The following is a 13,707-nucleotide window of genomic DNA, read 5'->3' as shown; positions in this document are numbered from 1 at the left end:
AGGACATTTCCTTTATTCCATTATTTCCAAGATTTACTACAAACACAAAAAAGAGAGAAGGACCAAACAGAGATATTCTCCTGCCATGCCCCTGTTGTATAGTTGGTGACTTGACTTTGATGCAAAGCATGAGACAAGTATAGAAAATAAAAGTGTCCACACACCAGTTTGACACAGTTTTTGAATTTCTTTCTATTTTTAACCACATTTAATATAATAAATAAGTCATAATAAAATACGTTATTACTTTAAAACATGAGAACAGAGCAGGATTGTGGCATGAGAATAAGAATCCACAAACAATCTGTTCATATGAAGTCTAATATTTGAGGTGAGAATATTTCCGCGGGTCTTGATGAGCAGCCACAGGCTGTGTTTAAAAAGCTTCAGGAATACCGGGATGTCGCGGGAGCATGACAAGCCTGAGACACTGTAAATGCTTTTAAAATAAGATCAGCGCGTGGACCATTCATCATCAGTGACACGCTGTAAGTCAGTCCAGCTCCCTGTTCCGGAGCACTTTCAGTCCAGCAACATTTCCCAGTAGCCCTGCATGCTCGGCTCTGGACTGCTTTCTTATGCTAATGCAGGTCTGACATCAGCAGTGAGATCAAAGTGGGGCAGGGGTACTTTAGAGCTGAGTCTGCCCTCATTCAGGCTCACTCACTCATTCTCCTCTAGCCCAACCTTGCTCTGTCCCGCTCGCACTCACTGACCGACACGGCTGTGGTACACACCATGCGTACCTGCCCGGAGCTATTCTGCCACCCCGTGCTGGATTTTACTAAAGCGTCTGGCTGACTGCGCCACGGACAGCTCTGTTGAAAGGATACTGAGACTGGGACTGGACTTTTCTCCGCTTCTGTTGATTTATTGAACGGGAAAGCCGAGATCGACGGCAAAGGTGAGCCCCAGTTTGGCTGCAGAAAAAGCCCCACGGGCTGTCTGAGAAATCAGTGCGTAAAAGTTTAGGATAGAAATAGAGGAAGGGAGTTTTTGCTGGGAAAAAACGGCAGGAGGAATTTTTACTAAAAATATATGAAGACTATTGAACCCTGTTACTTTGGTTTGCTGGCACAGATTAAAATTTAAATTTGGTGTTTAAAATATAAAAACGTCGACATCAGCGTGCGTCGTGAGATTTGACTAACAGCGTTACAGACTGATGATAAGATGACATTAGATTTAATTACATTAAAATATGATTGTTTTGCATTGAGTGTTAGTAGCCAAGCTTCAGAGGCCACAGTCGTTCGAGGGGGAAAAGAAGGACTAAATAATCCACGATGCGCCCTGGCTCGCTTAGCCTATCTCGGCGTGATGAGGGGCTCACGTCTGATGTGTGTGTGTGTGTGTGTGTGTGTGTGTGTGTGTGTGTGTGTGTGTGTGTGTGTGTGTGTGTGTGTGTGAGAGAGAGAGAGAGAGAGAGAGAGAGAGAGTTAAAAAAAAAAGGTTATCAGCCGTCATCTTTTAGAGAGAAACACGAGCTGCCCCTTAGACCGCTTTAACCAGCAGGGCCCGCAGAAGTAAATCTGGACAGAGGGAATTACGCATTTGACGCCAAACTGCAAACAAGGGCCGACGCTGTTCTGGAAACTTTTTTTATTCGATTTAAAAAAAAATCTTAGAGCATAAAGTAGGCGTTTGAAAGGTTATTAGTCACACCGCTAATTAATATGTGTAATTTTGAAGGGGCCAGTGAGCGGCGAGGAGCGGAACTGTGCCTTCACAGAGCGCCGTTTATCAGCCGTTTATTACCTGCAGCGATAACGCGCTCACTTTAAGCTGCCTTCAAAGAGCTTTCAAATCAGCGGGCAGATAAACGCCTGTGACGCGCTCCCTGTCCGCTGGCCCTCCATCTCTGCCTTGATCCTCGCTGGTGTTCTCCTAATGCCAGTCTAAATTGTTGAGATTTTTCCGCAATTTTTACAGCCGAAGAGAGCAAAAAAACTAAAAAATCTTAAATATAAAAATTAAAAATATTACTTTCTCCAGAGCGTTTAATTAAAGGTTCTCCTTCTGCCTCGAACCAAAAAAAAATATCTCCCTAAACATCACATCAGGAATGATCCTGCGCTTTGTGGTTAGTATCAATGATTAACTGTCTTTTCCAGGTTTTTCCAAAATAACCAAAAGTAGGCAAGAAATAATTTTGACTTCTTTAGTTTCTAGTGTGTGTATCTGCATATTTAAGCTGAATGGATTTTCTCTGTCCTGTCCTTGAGTGCTTACATTGATGCCAAACTGTTTTCTTAAGAAGCGCAGGCTTACTCATTTCCATTTTGTCTGTCTTTGGTATTGTGCGTGTGTGAGACTGCTGTCAGAAAACTCATCTCATCCCTTTTTATGATCATTGCTTCAAAACTCAAACACGCAGTGTTTTCATCTCCCTCTTCACAAAAAGTCTGGAAATGCTTCAGCTTGGCGCATCACGGCAGCTCTAAGTCACTGATGTTTTCTTTGTGATTTATCACAGGGTTTAGAAGAAGGGGCATCGTGCCGTGAGCGCTGACCTTTGAGTCTGAGCCGAGAAGTTCATCGAGTCTTTTGTGTTTTGTGTCCTGCGTAAGCCGGAGCTACTGTCCAACCATGAGGGGCAGCTCTCATGTCCTGCCTCTTGGTGTGATCGCGGCTCTGATGCTGTCTCAGGTCTGCTCTGGCATCAAATGGCTGTAAGTATTCTGTCGTTTTGCCATTTTTACACAACGCTTTGCTTTCAAGGAGCGTCAAAACAGATGACATCATGAAGATACACCACACTGCTCTTTGCTGCATGTTTCATAGAGGGGAGGGCTCATGGCAGCTTTGAAATGGGCCCCAGCATTCCTGCACTGTTTCTGCTGGTGGTGGTGGGGAGCTCTGTCCATGTGTGGTGATGAGTGCTCCAGCGTATGAAACCATGCCAGCAACTATTTTGTGTTATTGATTGTAATGTGGCCTAAGTAAGAAAAAAGAAGAAAAGACTGCATGAATATTTCAGTTTTAATTTACCATCCACAGTATTCAAAGGCAGAGAGCAGGAAATAAAATCGGGCTGGCGAGGCCTCATGGTGGCGCAGACAGTGATGTCACTGCTTTCTGCGTGTTGTCCAGTTTTTTCCTCAAATCATAAAAAACAGCTCGCTGCAGAAAGACGCAGTGCAAGCTGAAAGAAAGGACCATTGCAACTACTTTCTGGTACATGCAAACAATAACTTCCCAACGAACAAGTCCACAGACATCCAGGTTTTATTTATGTTCGTCAATCTTACGAACCCTGGAAGGTTTTCTTCACCGTTTTCATGTCGCTTTGTGTGTTAACATTTTCCGTCTTTTTTTGGTGTTTGTCTTGTTTCTCTGACCTTCTGGGAAAAGTCTGCATTTAGCTGTAGCAAAAATATCTGTGACTTCCTATCAGAATGAAAAGTTGCAATGCTCATAGTGGGAGCGCTTGAGCAGATGTGCCAACGAGCGGTGGGATGGCACGCACCAAGTCCCAGTGAGAAGTCTTACAGTCTTCATAAGGACGGAGGTGCAATGCCAAACGGATGCGGCTGTAAACACCTGTGGGTGCCAAAAACTGATTTCCAATGTTTCTGTGTCATTTTTTTCTGTGTAATATCTTTATGTTGGTAAATAGACTTGGTGAACAGGGTTTACAAAGGGGGCTTATATATAGAATTAAAACATTATCTGTGTTTCAAGTATCTTTATAACTCTGTGTTATTGTACTTACATTATAACCAATCCGGCCCTTTATCCCCACTTAAAATATTTTTACTGAACTATTGTAATATTTCCTCTTGGCCAACTTACTCTTACAAAAGACATTTTTAATGTTAATGAGATTTTTTTAACTGCATAAATAAAGGTTATATAAAAGTCACTGCCAAAAACTGATAGCAGCTTCTACCTTGTTACACGAATGTTGTTTGTGGCTCAAGATAACTTTATATCATCCATGAGGGATGCATTTGACATATGTTTCACATATTATAGTCCAACAAGTTACTTATAGCAGTTTAAATACGAGCAATCAGTTTTTGGCAAATACCGGAAATCAGTTTTTGGCAGACGATCACTTTTTGGCACAACACCGGCACAACACCAGGTTACTGCGAGCCCAGTGGAGTCACAGCTTTTCATGGGGCACAGAGCGGCGGCTCCTCGGCCTCCTAATGCAAAACAGGCCATGGTGCAGGCTGCCCTGCTCGGTTCTCACAAACCAATCAGCAGTGTGCAAAGGGACAGATCCCACAGATCTAACCTGCTCCACCTGTGCTTCCTCTGTCACATTCATTCCCAGTAAATTGTTCAAATCAAATATGTGCTCCCTTTGATAGTGATTTATGTCAAACCGAGGCCACAGAGGGCAATGCTTCCTGCAGAAACACTCAGACGATAAGGGGATCTACAATTTTCTATCTGGCTTCTAGATTTTTTGGCATATCCTCGAGGCCTCTCGTGCACTTTAACCAAAGACCAAGAACGTGTCACGTGTATTTTATGAATCTGCAGCTGACTTTCCTCTGGAATTCTCACCGTGATAAGATGGTTTTCTGCTGCAACGCATGCCAAAAACGTTTCCCTGCCCGGAGCGTTATCTGCTGCAGTTTTCCAATTGTTTGTTAACAGCCAACGTGTCTCACTGTGGGCTTGAATTGTGCCTGCGCATGGAATTCAAATTGCTTACACACCATTCCAAATAAAACTCACGGCGTGCCTGCATTTCCACAAACGCGATAATTTAACAAGTCATAAAACAAGTCTTTGTTGCCGTCACCATGGCAATGAAAAGAATAAGTACTAAATAATGTATGCTGACACAAAAGCTTTTGTTTCTGCTTCTTTCCACTCCACGCAGAGCGCTGTCTCATACTCCCGCATCATTACACATCAACCAGACCCAGCACTGTAAGCAACTGCCCGGCATGGTGTCCTCCCAAGCTCAGCTGTGTCGCAGCAACCTGGAACTCATGCAGACCATCATCCAAGCTGCTCGAGAAGTCAAGAAGACGTGTCAGAAGACTTTCGCCGACATGCGCTGGAACTGCTCCTCCATTGACATACCCATCGATGCCCCGAAGTACCGACCAGACCTCGACCGAGGTACGCTTTATAAACCGAACAGAAGAACGGGGCAGAAGGGGCTGTTGCCTTTAAAAACATGCTCCTCGTGTTTTATGCCCACGATTCTATATAGTTTGATACAGAGAGCCAAATCACAACAACAGTTGCCTCAAGCTGCTCTATGTTATAAGGTAAAGACCCCACGATAATACAGAGAAACCCCAACAATCAGGCCGTGCCGTATGAGCAAGCACTTGGCGACAGTGGGAAGGAAAAACTCCCTTTTTAACAGGAGGAAGCGTCCGGGCTCGGGGGAGGTATACACATGTCTGCTGCATATGTGGTTCCTGTCTAAAAATAACCCCTGACACAGATTTTGGCCTTTTGTAAACAATTTTTAGTTTAAAGACTTTCTTTTCCTGCCAGCATGTGTTCCTGCAGAGCTGTACGTTCAGCAATATATAAATTATGTCGCTATTTATGAAATCTCCTAAAAAGAAATTCATGCTGCACTATTGCTTACAGTGTGACAGTTTTATTTTGCTAAAAGTATTTTTGAACCAGCAACAGGTGTGGATGGGATTGGATGGGGCGAGAGTAGGGCTGAACGATTATGGAAAATAATCTAATTGCGATTTTTTGCCCCAATATTGCGATGCGATATGCGATTATTTTTTAAGGTCTTTGTCTTCTGTATTATTAAACAAAGACAAGCAATACATCATATAGTATGGCCAATACTATATTACATTAATTTTAAACTGTTCTTTCCTGGAAGACAGACCTCTGTTATGATGACATGAGGTGATGCATGAATTGATGACTGACATTTTTATTTAACTTCTTCAATCACAACAGTATATTTGAACATACACAATAGTTTATTTTTAGCTTACAAACATCTGAGCATAAAGTGCTGACAAGGAACCCTGGTGTAAACATTAAAATGAAAGTCAGTACAATGTGCAGATTGCAGAAATATACATAAAAAAAATCAGTGGCTTTACCACACTCAGTTTTTCGACATCTGTGAACTACTAGACAGTCATTCAATTAAAAAATAATATTAAATAAATAAAACTAATAAATAAAAAATACACACATCTTACTGATCTCTGCAGTCAGTAACATTACACATAAAGTGCAAACATAATAGCAATTGTATAAACACACACACAAACACGCCTTTAAAGTTTAAAGGCGTGAAATTGGACGGTCTAGTTCTGATTAGCGTCACCGCTGTCTCGGTGGAGTTTAATAAACTCGGCCGTCTGCTTCTTGCTATCTAAAATATAACCAGACACTGGTGTAAATTCTCGACTGTCTCATACTTCTGTTTAATAAGTTTTCTGTTTGACGTTTAGTCAGCTGTGTGAAAACCAAGGAGGAACCCACCCGGGGGATTAATAAAGTTTTATTTTATCTAATCTAATAACTTTAATCTCAGCCAAACCGATTTACTCACGAACAAACAAAACACTGAAAAAAGCCCAACAATAACATTTTTAGGTTGTCTAAGTGACTTATATATCACGTTTAACCCGAGCAGCGAAACTCCGCGGTGATCTGAAAATGATGTGCCGGGAGTTGTGCCGTTCTCGGCTGCATCAGTAACCCTCGAGCTCCCGGCTAGCTGTCGAGCTGGTGGGTAGCAGACACCTCTGAAAACGTCGAAGCACTTTTGCAAATATGGGATATCTTGATAAACCGAGCAGATATTTGATGTTTACACAACTACTTTCTCGCCTGAAAATATGTTAAAAGTTTATTTTGTGACCCAGAAAGATTAGTATGAGTAATTTTAAAACTTAGTAGCGGCCGCCATTGCTGGAAATTGGAGTTTGGCTGGGCCGCGCTATGAATTCTGGGATATGGTAGTAATTTGGACAGCCTTCGGCGCGTCGCTGTGACGTAATCGGTCTACAAATGCGGCCTCAGGAGGATGCAGCCCATGAATTTGGACATGTCCAGAGTATAATCGCAGCCTTTGCGTTAGAAAATTGCACTTGATCATGTCGCGATATTATCGCAAATGCGATATATCGTTCAGCCCTAGGCGAGAGGGGTAGCCATGGCTGCCATTTGCCAAATGAACAGGAAATGGCTCATCTCTGTCTTTGATCTAACAGCCCACGCTCATACGTGATTTCTTCCCCTTATTTGCAATTGCCCCACATCCTATAGCATGTGTGCTTCCCATGTGCGCACATCACCACCAATTACATCAGCGCTCACTCTGTGTTAGAGCATGACCACCGATGTTTGAGACAGAGAGAGATAGAGAGCTTGAACACAGACTGTAGAGAAGGTGGCCATGCAGAAGAAACCTGATGAGTCTTTTTCTTTTGTCTTGTTTAAAAGAATCATTTTACATATATAATCTTGCAACGATTATACGGAAAATTTGAGCGTTATATGTCTGTGTAAATAGACTTTAAGGTACTTTTCCTTGTGAGGTCCCACATAATGAGAGAAGACTCCACATTTTCATTGGCTATGTGCAAAAGAAAATCACAAGTCACCACAAAGTCAGAATGTATGCAGATTTCTGCATAAATGCCATGGCCACTACCACAGAGAAAATTAAATCCAGCTACAACAAAAACTACTGAGATGAGGGGAAGTGGGTGGAAGGCGATTCTCTGGTTTTATTTATTACTTTTTTCAGTTATTTTGAATTTCACAGGAGGATAGCACGACACAGTACATGTGAAGCTCACATTATCACGAAGATATATCGAAATTTCAGACTCACCCTTAGATTTGGTGATACATTGCTCTAAATAAGTATACTCTGCGCTCCACATTTAGTTTGTTGGGATATGGTGAGGAAGGAGCAGCTATCTCGGAGTTATTTACAAGAGATGGCAAAAATAGGACAAGAAGAAAACGGCAAAACACAGAGAGAAAAGTTAACAAGCAGTAAAGGCTTATAAACTCGTGGGAATCCCCCCAGCAGCCTGAGCTTTATAGCAGAATAACAAAATAATGGGTCAGGGTCACCTGACCCAGTATGTCCTATTAGCTTTACTAAAAGGAAAGCCTGAAGCACAGGCCTAAAACCTCGTGGTTACTTCTTTGATTATAGTATCGCTAAGTTTTATTACTTTCATTTTTCTTGTTTGTAAACTCTTGGAGAAGAAGAAGCTGTCCGATGACATCGCACTAGTCTTTAGCCTGGTGACGATGATAGGGAGTGTAATCACTGGTTTCATACTAACAAGGGTTACTGATTTCCAAACACTTGATTTGAGAGCAAAAGTTGTCTTTTGAACTGCTTTGAATGTCAGCGCTGCTATTTTACGTGGCATATTTTGCCTTTTCACCTTTGCTGTTTCTGTTTCCATCAGGAACAAGGGAGGCTGCGTTCGTCTACGCCCTGTCTGCGGCTACCATCAGCCACACCATAGCGCGGGCGTGCACCACTGGAGATCTGCGGCTTTGCTCGTGTGGTCCCGTCCCGGCTGAGATTCCAGAGCCCGGCTATCGCTGGGGCGGCTGTGGTGACAACCTGCACTACGGTTTGATTATGGGCTCCAAATTCTCTGATGCTCCCATGAAGATGAAGCGCTCAAGCTCTCACGCCAACAAACTGATGCACCTACACAACAGTGAAGTTGGCAGACAGGTACAGAGTAGAAGAGTGAAAAAAATGCAGACTCGTTTCCATATTTGCCTGTCCCGTATGTCGTGGTTTAACTCCCTCCATCTTCATGTCTAGGTACTGAGAGAGTCAGTAGTGATGAAGTGTAAGTGCCACGGTGTGTCTGGATCCTGCTCTATAAGGACCTGCTGGAAAGGACTGCAAGACCTTAGGGATATCGCCATGGACCTTAAGACCAAGTACCTGTCTGCCACCAAAGTGGTTCACCGGCCCATGGGGACACGTAAGCAGCTGGTGCCCAAAGACATTGACATCAGGCCGGTGAGGGACAATGAGCTCGTCTACCTGCAGAGCTCTCCGGACTTCTGCTCCAGGAATGAAAAACAGGGCTCTGTTGGAACGCAGGGCAGGTAAGACAGCCACGATGCACCAGTTTGTGCGTATGTGTGTGTGTGGGGGGGGGTTATTATAGCTCTCTGAGCATGAGTCAAATGAACACCACAGCTATGTAGCTGACAAAGAGGAAATGATCAGCTCTGAATGTCCGCTCATCCAGGATGTTGACTCAAGTGCTGTCCTGCTTGGTGGCAGTGTTTGATTTACAGGCTGGCTGATAACAAGTGCCTGCCCCTGAGAGAGCCTCGTCTGTGGTGTGTCTGAGCATGTGCCACTGAAAGGCCCACTGTGACTGGAGTCCTTGTCCCGCTATCTGAAATGAATACGAATGTGGTTATTCTTAGGGCCGAGGGCACTATAGCTGATATTGATTTGAGAGGGCCACACAAACAGGGAAATCTTTCATTGCGCCACACAGATAAAGATTTACTTTGACTGCTCACCTTCAGTATTTGACAGGGAGGGTGCTCCTTTGTTAGAAGTTAAAGGGAGAGGTTGGGCTAAGAGATGCCAGAATAATAAGACACACATAAGTTTATTTAATTTCTCTAGTGTATGTTGCTGGAGACCGTTCAGGTCCATTATTTCTTTGTGAATTACAGTACAGGAGGATAAAGTTCCTGCTGTAAAGACCTGATCTTACACAGATTCACTTCAAGTCCTTTCAGAAGTGTCGTTTAAGCTAAACTGATAAAAGAACAATGACCATTGAATGCTTATAAAAACCTCTCAAAAAGACTTTTTTTGTTTTAAGGTTTTAAAATGTTTGTTGTTGCACAATTCCCCAGCAGATTTCAGGGTTTCAGGAGTGCCATGCCTCTCTTTTATGGTATGTGAGACGAGATGCGCACTGGTTTACAGGAACACATGTAGTTTTGTGGACTGGAATACTTCCATTATACCAGAATACAATCCTGGCTGTATGAGCTATGGAGGATATAAATATATAAATAAGACCACCAGACATGTGTGCACATATAGCATGTGACTAGCAAATCATGCGTCCTTCAGCCTGATGTCACTGTACAGATAAACATGGACATGCTTCATGTCAAGGACACTCACTGTGCTTGCTGCATCCTTTTGGCAGGCTGATAACTGCAGCAGCCTCACAGTCTGCAGCATTAGCGCTCCTGCAAAGTCACCAGACAGCTGTTTTGCTGTTGTTATTAATTTAAGTGTTGATCTGATGCTAACTGTTAAGCGTTCCTGTGTGCCTATTAATCATTTCTGTTAGTATGTAGGCAGATTTTTCCTTCTTCCCGGCTTCATAGTCGAGGAGCTGTTTTGTTCTTTATCGTTTTAGCTGCTTGACTTTAAGCGTTTTTGTGCTTGAGTCCTCATGGCTGCTCTGTGGTCAGGTATATATAATGAAAGAGCATTTAAAGGCACTTTTCTAGTCTTTGTGACCCTCAACATGATTTGCACTACAAGCCACATTTACTTGCATTCTTTATTTTATAGACTTTACTTACATCTAGGGCCAATTTCGAGTCACCTGACATGCATGTCTTTGGACTAAAGCAGCAGCAACGGTTTGCCAGTTTTTCTCTGAGACAATCTGGGACAGGCAAAGTTAATGTGAGCCGCACTCTGTAAAATAATGGATAAAGCGTGATCACCGGTGCAAAAGAGTCACGTCCCCAGAAAGAGGCTGGGCTTTTGTCTCAAATGACTTTAAACCAGCAGATGTGAAACCACAGAAGATACTTCTGACAAAACATAACTGTCCGGGGTGGCAGCTCCCACCGATGTCATAAACCTGTCTTGCATTCTCAATGACTCTTGTCCCTCTTCCTCCCCTTCTTTCACTCGCAGCGCAGCAGCCATTAGCTCGGTAGCTCTCTCACCCTGCTGGTCATTAACACTTTGCCATCATAAAACAAAGCAATAATGTGAAGAGGGCCAGATAAAGAGAGGGAGGGCAGGCCTGTGTACTCGGTGTGATTTATGGCGGGGCTATTCTCTGCTCATTCTAAAAGATGCCCCGGGCTTCTAAACGAGAGGCTCCAGAGCATCCACCGGCCAAAGACAAGGAAACAAAAAGAAAAAAATGTTTGGGAGAAGGAGAGCGCAAAGGTTAAAGCGCAGAGTTCGGTCAAACCATTTTAAAGGACTATTGTTGACTCTCGACAGGCTGCGAGATTGTGCAAAACGTTTTAGAATGGAGCTGTTAGCTTAATTGTCTCGGGCAGGAACTGGAAATATTTTAGCTTTCACGGCTGATTGCTCGCTCCAAAATGCGCCTCCTTTGTCCTCGCCTCGGCTACAGAAATCAGCTATTGCAACGGAAAATTAAAGTCACAGTCTAACTGCATGTTTTTCATGTCTGTCAGGCAGTGCAACAAAACCTCGTCAGGCAGTGACAGCTGTGACCTGATGTGCTGCGGCCGTGGCTACAACGCGTACACAGAGAAGCTGGTGGAGCGTTGCCACTGCAAGTATCACTGGTGCTGCTACGTAACCTGCAAGATGTGCGAGCGCAACGTGGAGAGATACGTCTGCAAATGAGTCCACCAACCTGCCGGCCCGACCAGCAGCCAGCCGGCCGAGGCTTCCGATTAACCAAAGCACTAAAAATACAGAGAAGGCTTACTTCTGTCTTAAGCTTTAGCACGCGTCTCTCAGTGAGAAGCGGTCCCTTCTTGTGTCAGTGTCATTTTTGTTTCCCACCAAAATCCCCGAACTACCAACTGGGCTTCTGAGCTTTTGCGCTTCACAAACCTGGAGTGTGGAGACAGTGCCAGTCAGTTCATGCGAAGAGCGCCGTCCTCCTGGGTAATTTCTTTCTCTTATTAATGATTATAAATCCCCCAAACAGGGCTACTGGGTCCAAGTCTATTTCATTCTATCTCTAATAAAAAGAAACAATATTGGATTCGATGCTGGAGGAGAGAACGTCGCCTTCTCTCCCGACTAGACAAAGGCTTACGTTTGGCTTTAATCCACAGAAATCGAAGGGTTCCCGTGGATCCATCCTTTTTTTAGGTACTTTTCCAACTTTTTTCCTCTTCAGCAATGGACTATAGAGGAAGAAAAGCAACATAAAGGGAACTTGAGCATTTTTCATTCACGGAACATATCTGCAGTTGATGGTTTGGACTCACGGCATGTATCCCGTGTGGATCGTGACATGGATGCATCCCTGTGGATTGAGAGGACTTTCTGAAATGGTGCATTATCTCATTTTTGTCTGACATGCAGGCAATTCCAAATATATTCTATTTTTCAGAGCATATGAGCTGAACTCATGGATTTTTGTAAACCACTTTTGTGTGGATGTACATACTGTTATTTTGTATACTGAAATAAAGAAAGAAGTATTTATAAAATAATTAAATGATCTTCACTATCATCTTTACTTGGATACTGTATTTGTTTTTTCAAGACTCATTAGATAGAGTAATTAGTTTTACGCTGAGCAAATTTAGGTGTAGCTCACTTCAACTCCAAAAGGTCATAAAATGCCAGTTAACCACAAATCATATTGTGCAGTGATTGTAAATCAGCTCAGCTCAGTCAGTAATGAGTTGCAGAGTTCAACAGCCTATTGGGATCCCTCTCTGAATTACCCAAACCCTGGGAAACTGTTTGTTTGGACATTCCACCTCCTCACAAAGGCCATTGCAAAAGGATTTTTGTCACTCCTACCACAGCTTCAGCAGTCAAACACTCATCTGTCTGAGGCCCAGACCTCCAACGCGCAAACATGGCGTCTTTAAAAAAAGACTAATCTAATTCAGTTTGAACATATAGGCAGCCTGCCGCCCTGTTAGAGGGAACAGACTCAGTGCTGTGCAGGGACATTACCCTCTGACCAGCCTTGTGTTGGATAAAGCGGTTCTCATGATTTTACACTGACAGAAATAGCCGTGGACGACGTCGAGTCCACGCTGGGCGCTCACATGATATGTTGCAGCGCCGAGCAGCGCGCTCACTCAAGCTGTAACACTACTTGACCCTAGCCTGTGGATACACAGAGAAACTGCCAAAACAGCCCTGCATACTCTGGAAAAGTGAGGCTGAAGGGAATGTTATCAGCAGTCATTTAGATTTTAGTGGTTCTTTTATGACGCTGTCCTCCTTTCAGAGCTGTCCTCTTAATTTAGCTTCATTCTTGGCAGGTTAAGAAGAGTTGATTAGCCACTTCTATTTCAGGTAATGAGGAGAAATGTGACTCTGGATCGAAAACCAAGAGCCCTGAAGACACAAACCTCTTTAGTGTTTCAGCAGAGAACCAAAGATGACGCATGTTGACAGTGTGACTCAGGGTAGTGACTGAACAACAAACTCCTAAGAAGTCTCACACATACAAACATTTGATCAGAGGTTGCTGTTCTGCAGGAACAGTCTAAAGTCGGTGACCGGCGGTGGTACTGCAAACTTTTGGTTGGGGGCAGGGAAGATGCGCTATGCTCAGGTGAGCGGGGGTCTGCTCTATCTGCACACAACAGCCCCGAGGACCCTTCAGTCAATGGCATTCCTCAGCCTGGCATTTAGAGAGAATAGGTTGCGAGCCCACCCACCGCCATCTGTCACCGAGTTCAACGCTGCAGAAATGTGAAGCCTCACCTGCCGAGTGAAGCTTCCACAGAGGACGAGACATTCCTGCAGAGGATGCAACCCGAGTATTTGAATGCATTTAAAAAAAGGTCATG

The 13,707-nt window shown here is 43.6% G+C and overlaps 1 protein-coding gene across 1 annotated transcript; it reads left to right on the top strand.

The window, feature by feature from the left end:
• Positions 1-558: 558 nt before the first annotated feature.
• wnt11 (wingless-type MMTV integration site family, member 11) lies at positions 559-12,404 on the top strand. Its single transcript, XM_004561623.2, has 6 exons — positions 559-904; positions 2,477-2,672; positions 4,844-5,088; positions 8,400-8,677; positions 8,771-9,063; positions 11,386-12,404. Exons 2-6 carry the CDS (start codon positions 2,590-2,592, stop codon positions 11,558-11,560), a joined length of 1,074 nt encoding a protein of 357 aa, XP_004561680.1. The 5' UTR covers positions 559-904; positions 2,477-2,589; the 3' UTR covers positions 11,561-12,404.
• The last annotated feature ends 1,303 nt before the right edge of the window (positions 12,405-13,707 follow it).

This window comes from Maylandia zebra, linkage group LG10 (genome assembly GCF_041146795.1).
Source record: "Maylandia zebra isolate NMK-2024a linkage group LG10, Mzebra_GT3a, whole genome shotgun sequence".
Lineage (NCBI taxonomy): Eukaryota > Metazoa > Chordata > Actinopteri > Cichliformes > Cichlidae > Maylandia > Maylandia zebra.
The sequence above is the reverse complement of the archived record's forward strand: the minus strand, read 5'-3'. Positions and strand labels throughout refer to the sequence as shown.

Excerpts from the sequence above, each read along its gene's own strand:
- wnt11 (XM_004561623.2), top strand. The coding sequence starts at position 2,590 with ATGAGGGGCAGCTCTCATGTCCTGCCTCTTGGTGTGATCGCGGCTCTG. Across the intron at positions 2,673-4,843 it reads TGCTCTGGCATCAAATGGCT|AGCGCTGTCTCATACTCCCG; the intron begins GTAAGTATTCTG and ends CACTCCACGCAG. Across the intron at positions 9,064-11,385 it reads TCTGTTGGAACGCAGGGCAG|GCAGTGCAACAAAACCTCGT; the intron begins GTAAGACAGCCA and ends CATGTCTGTCAG.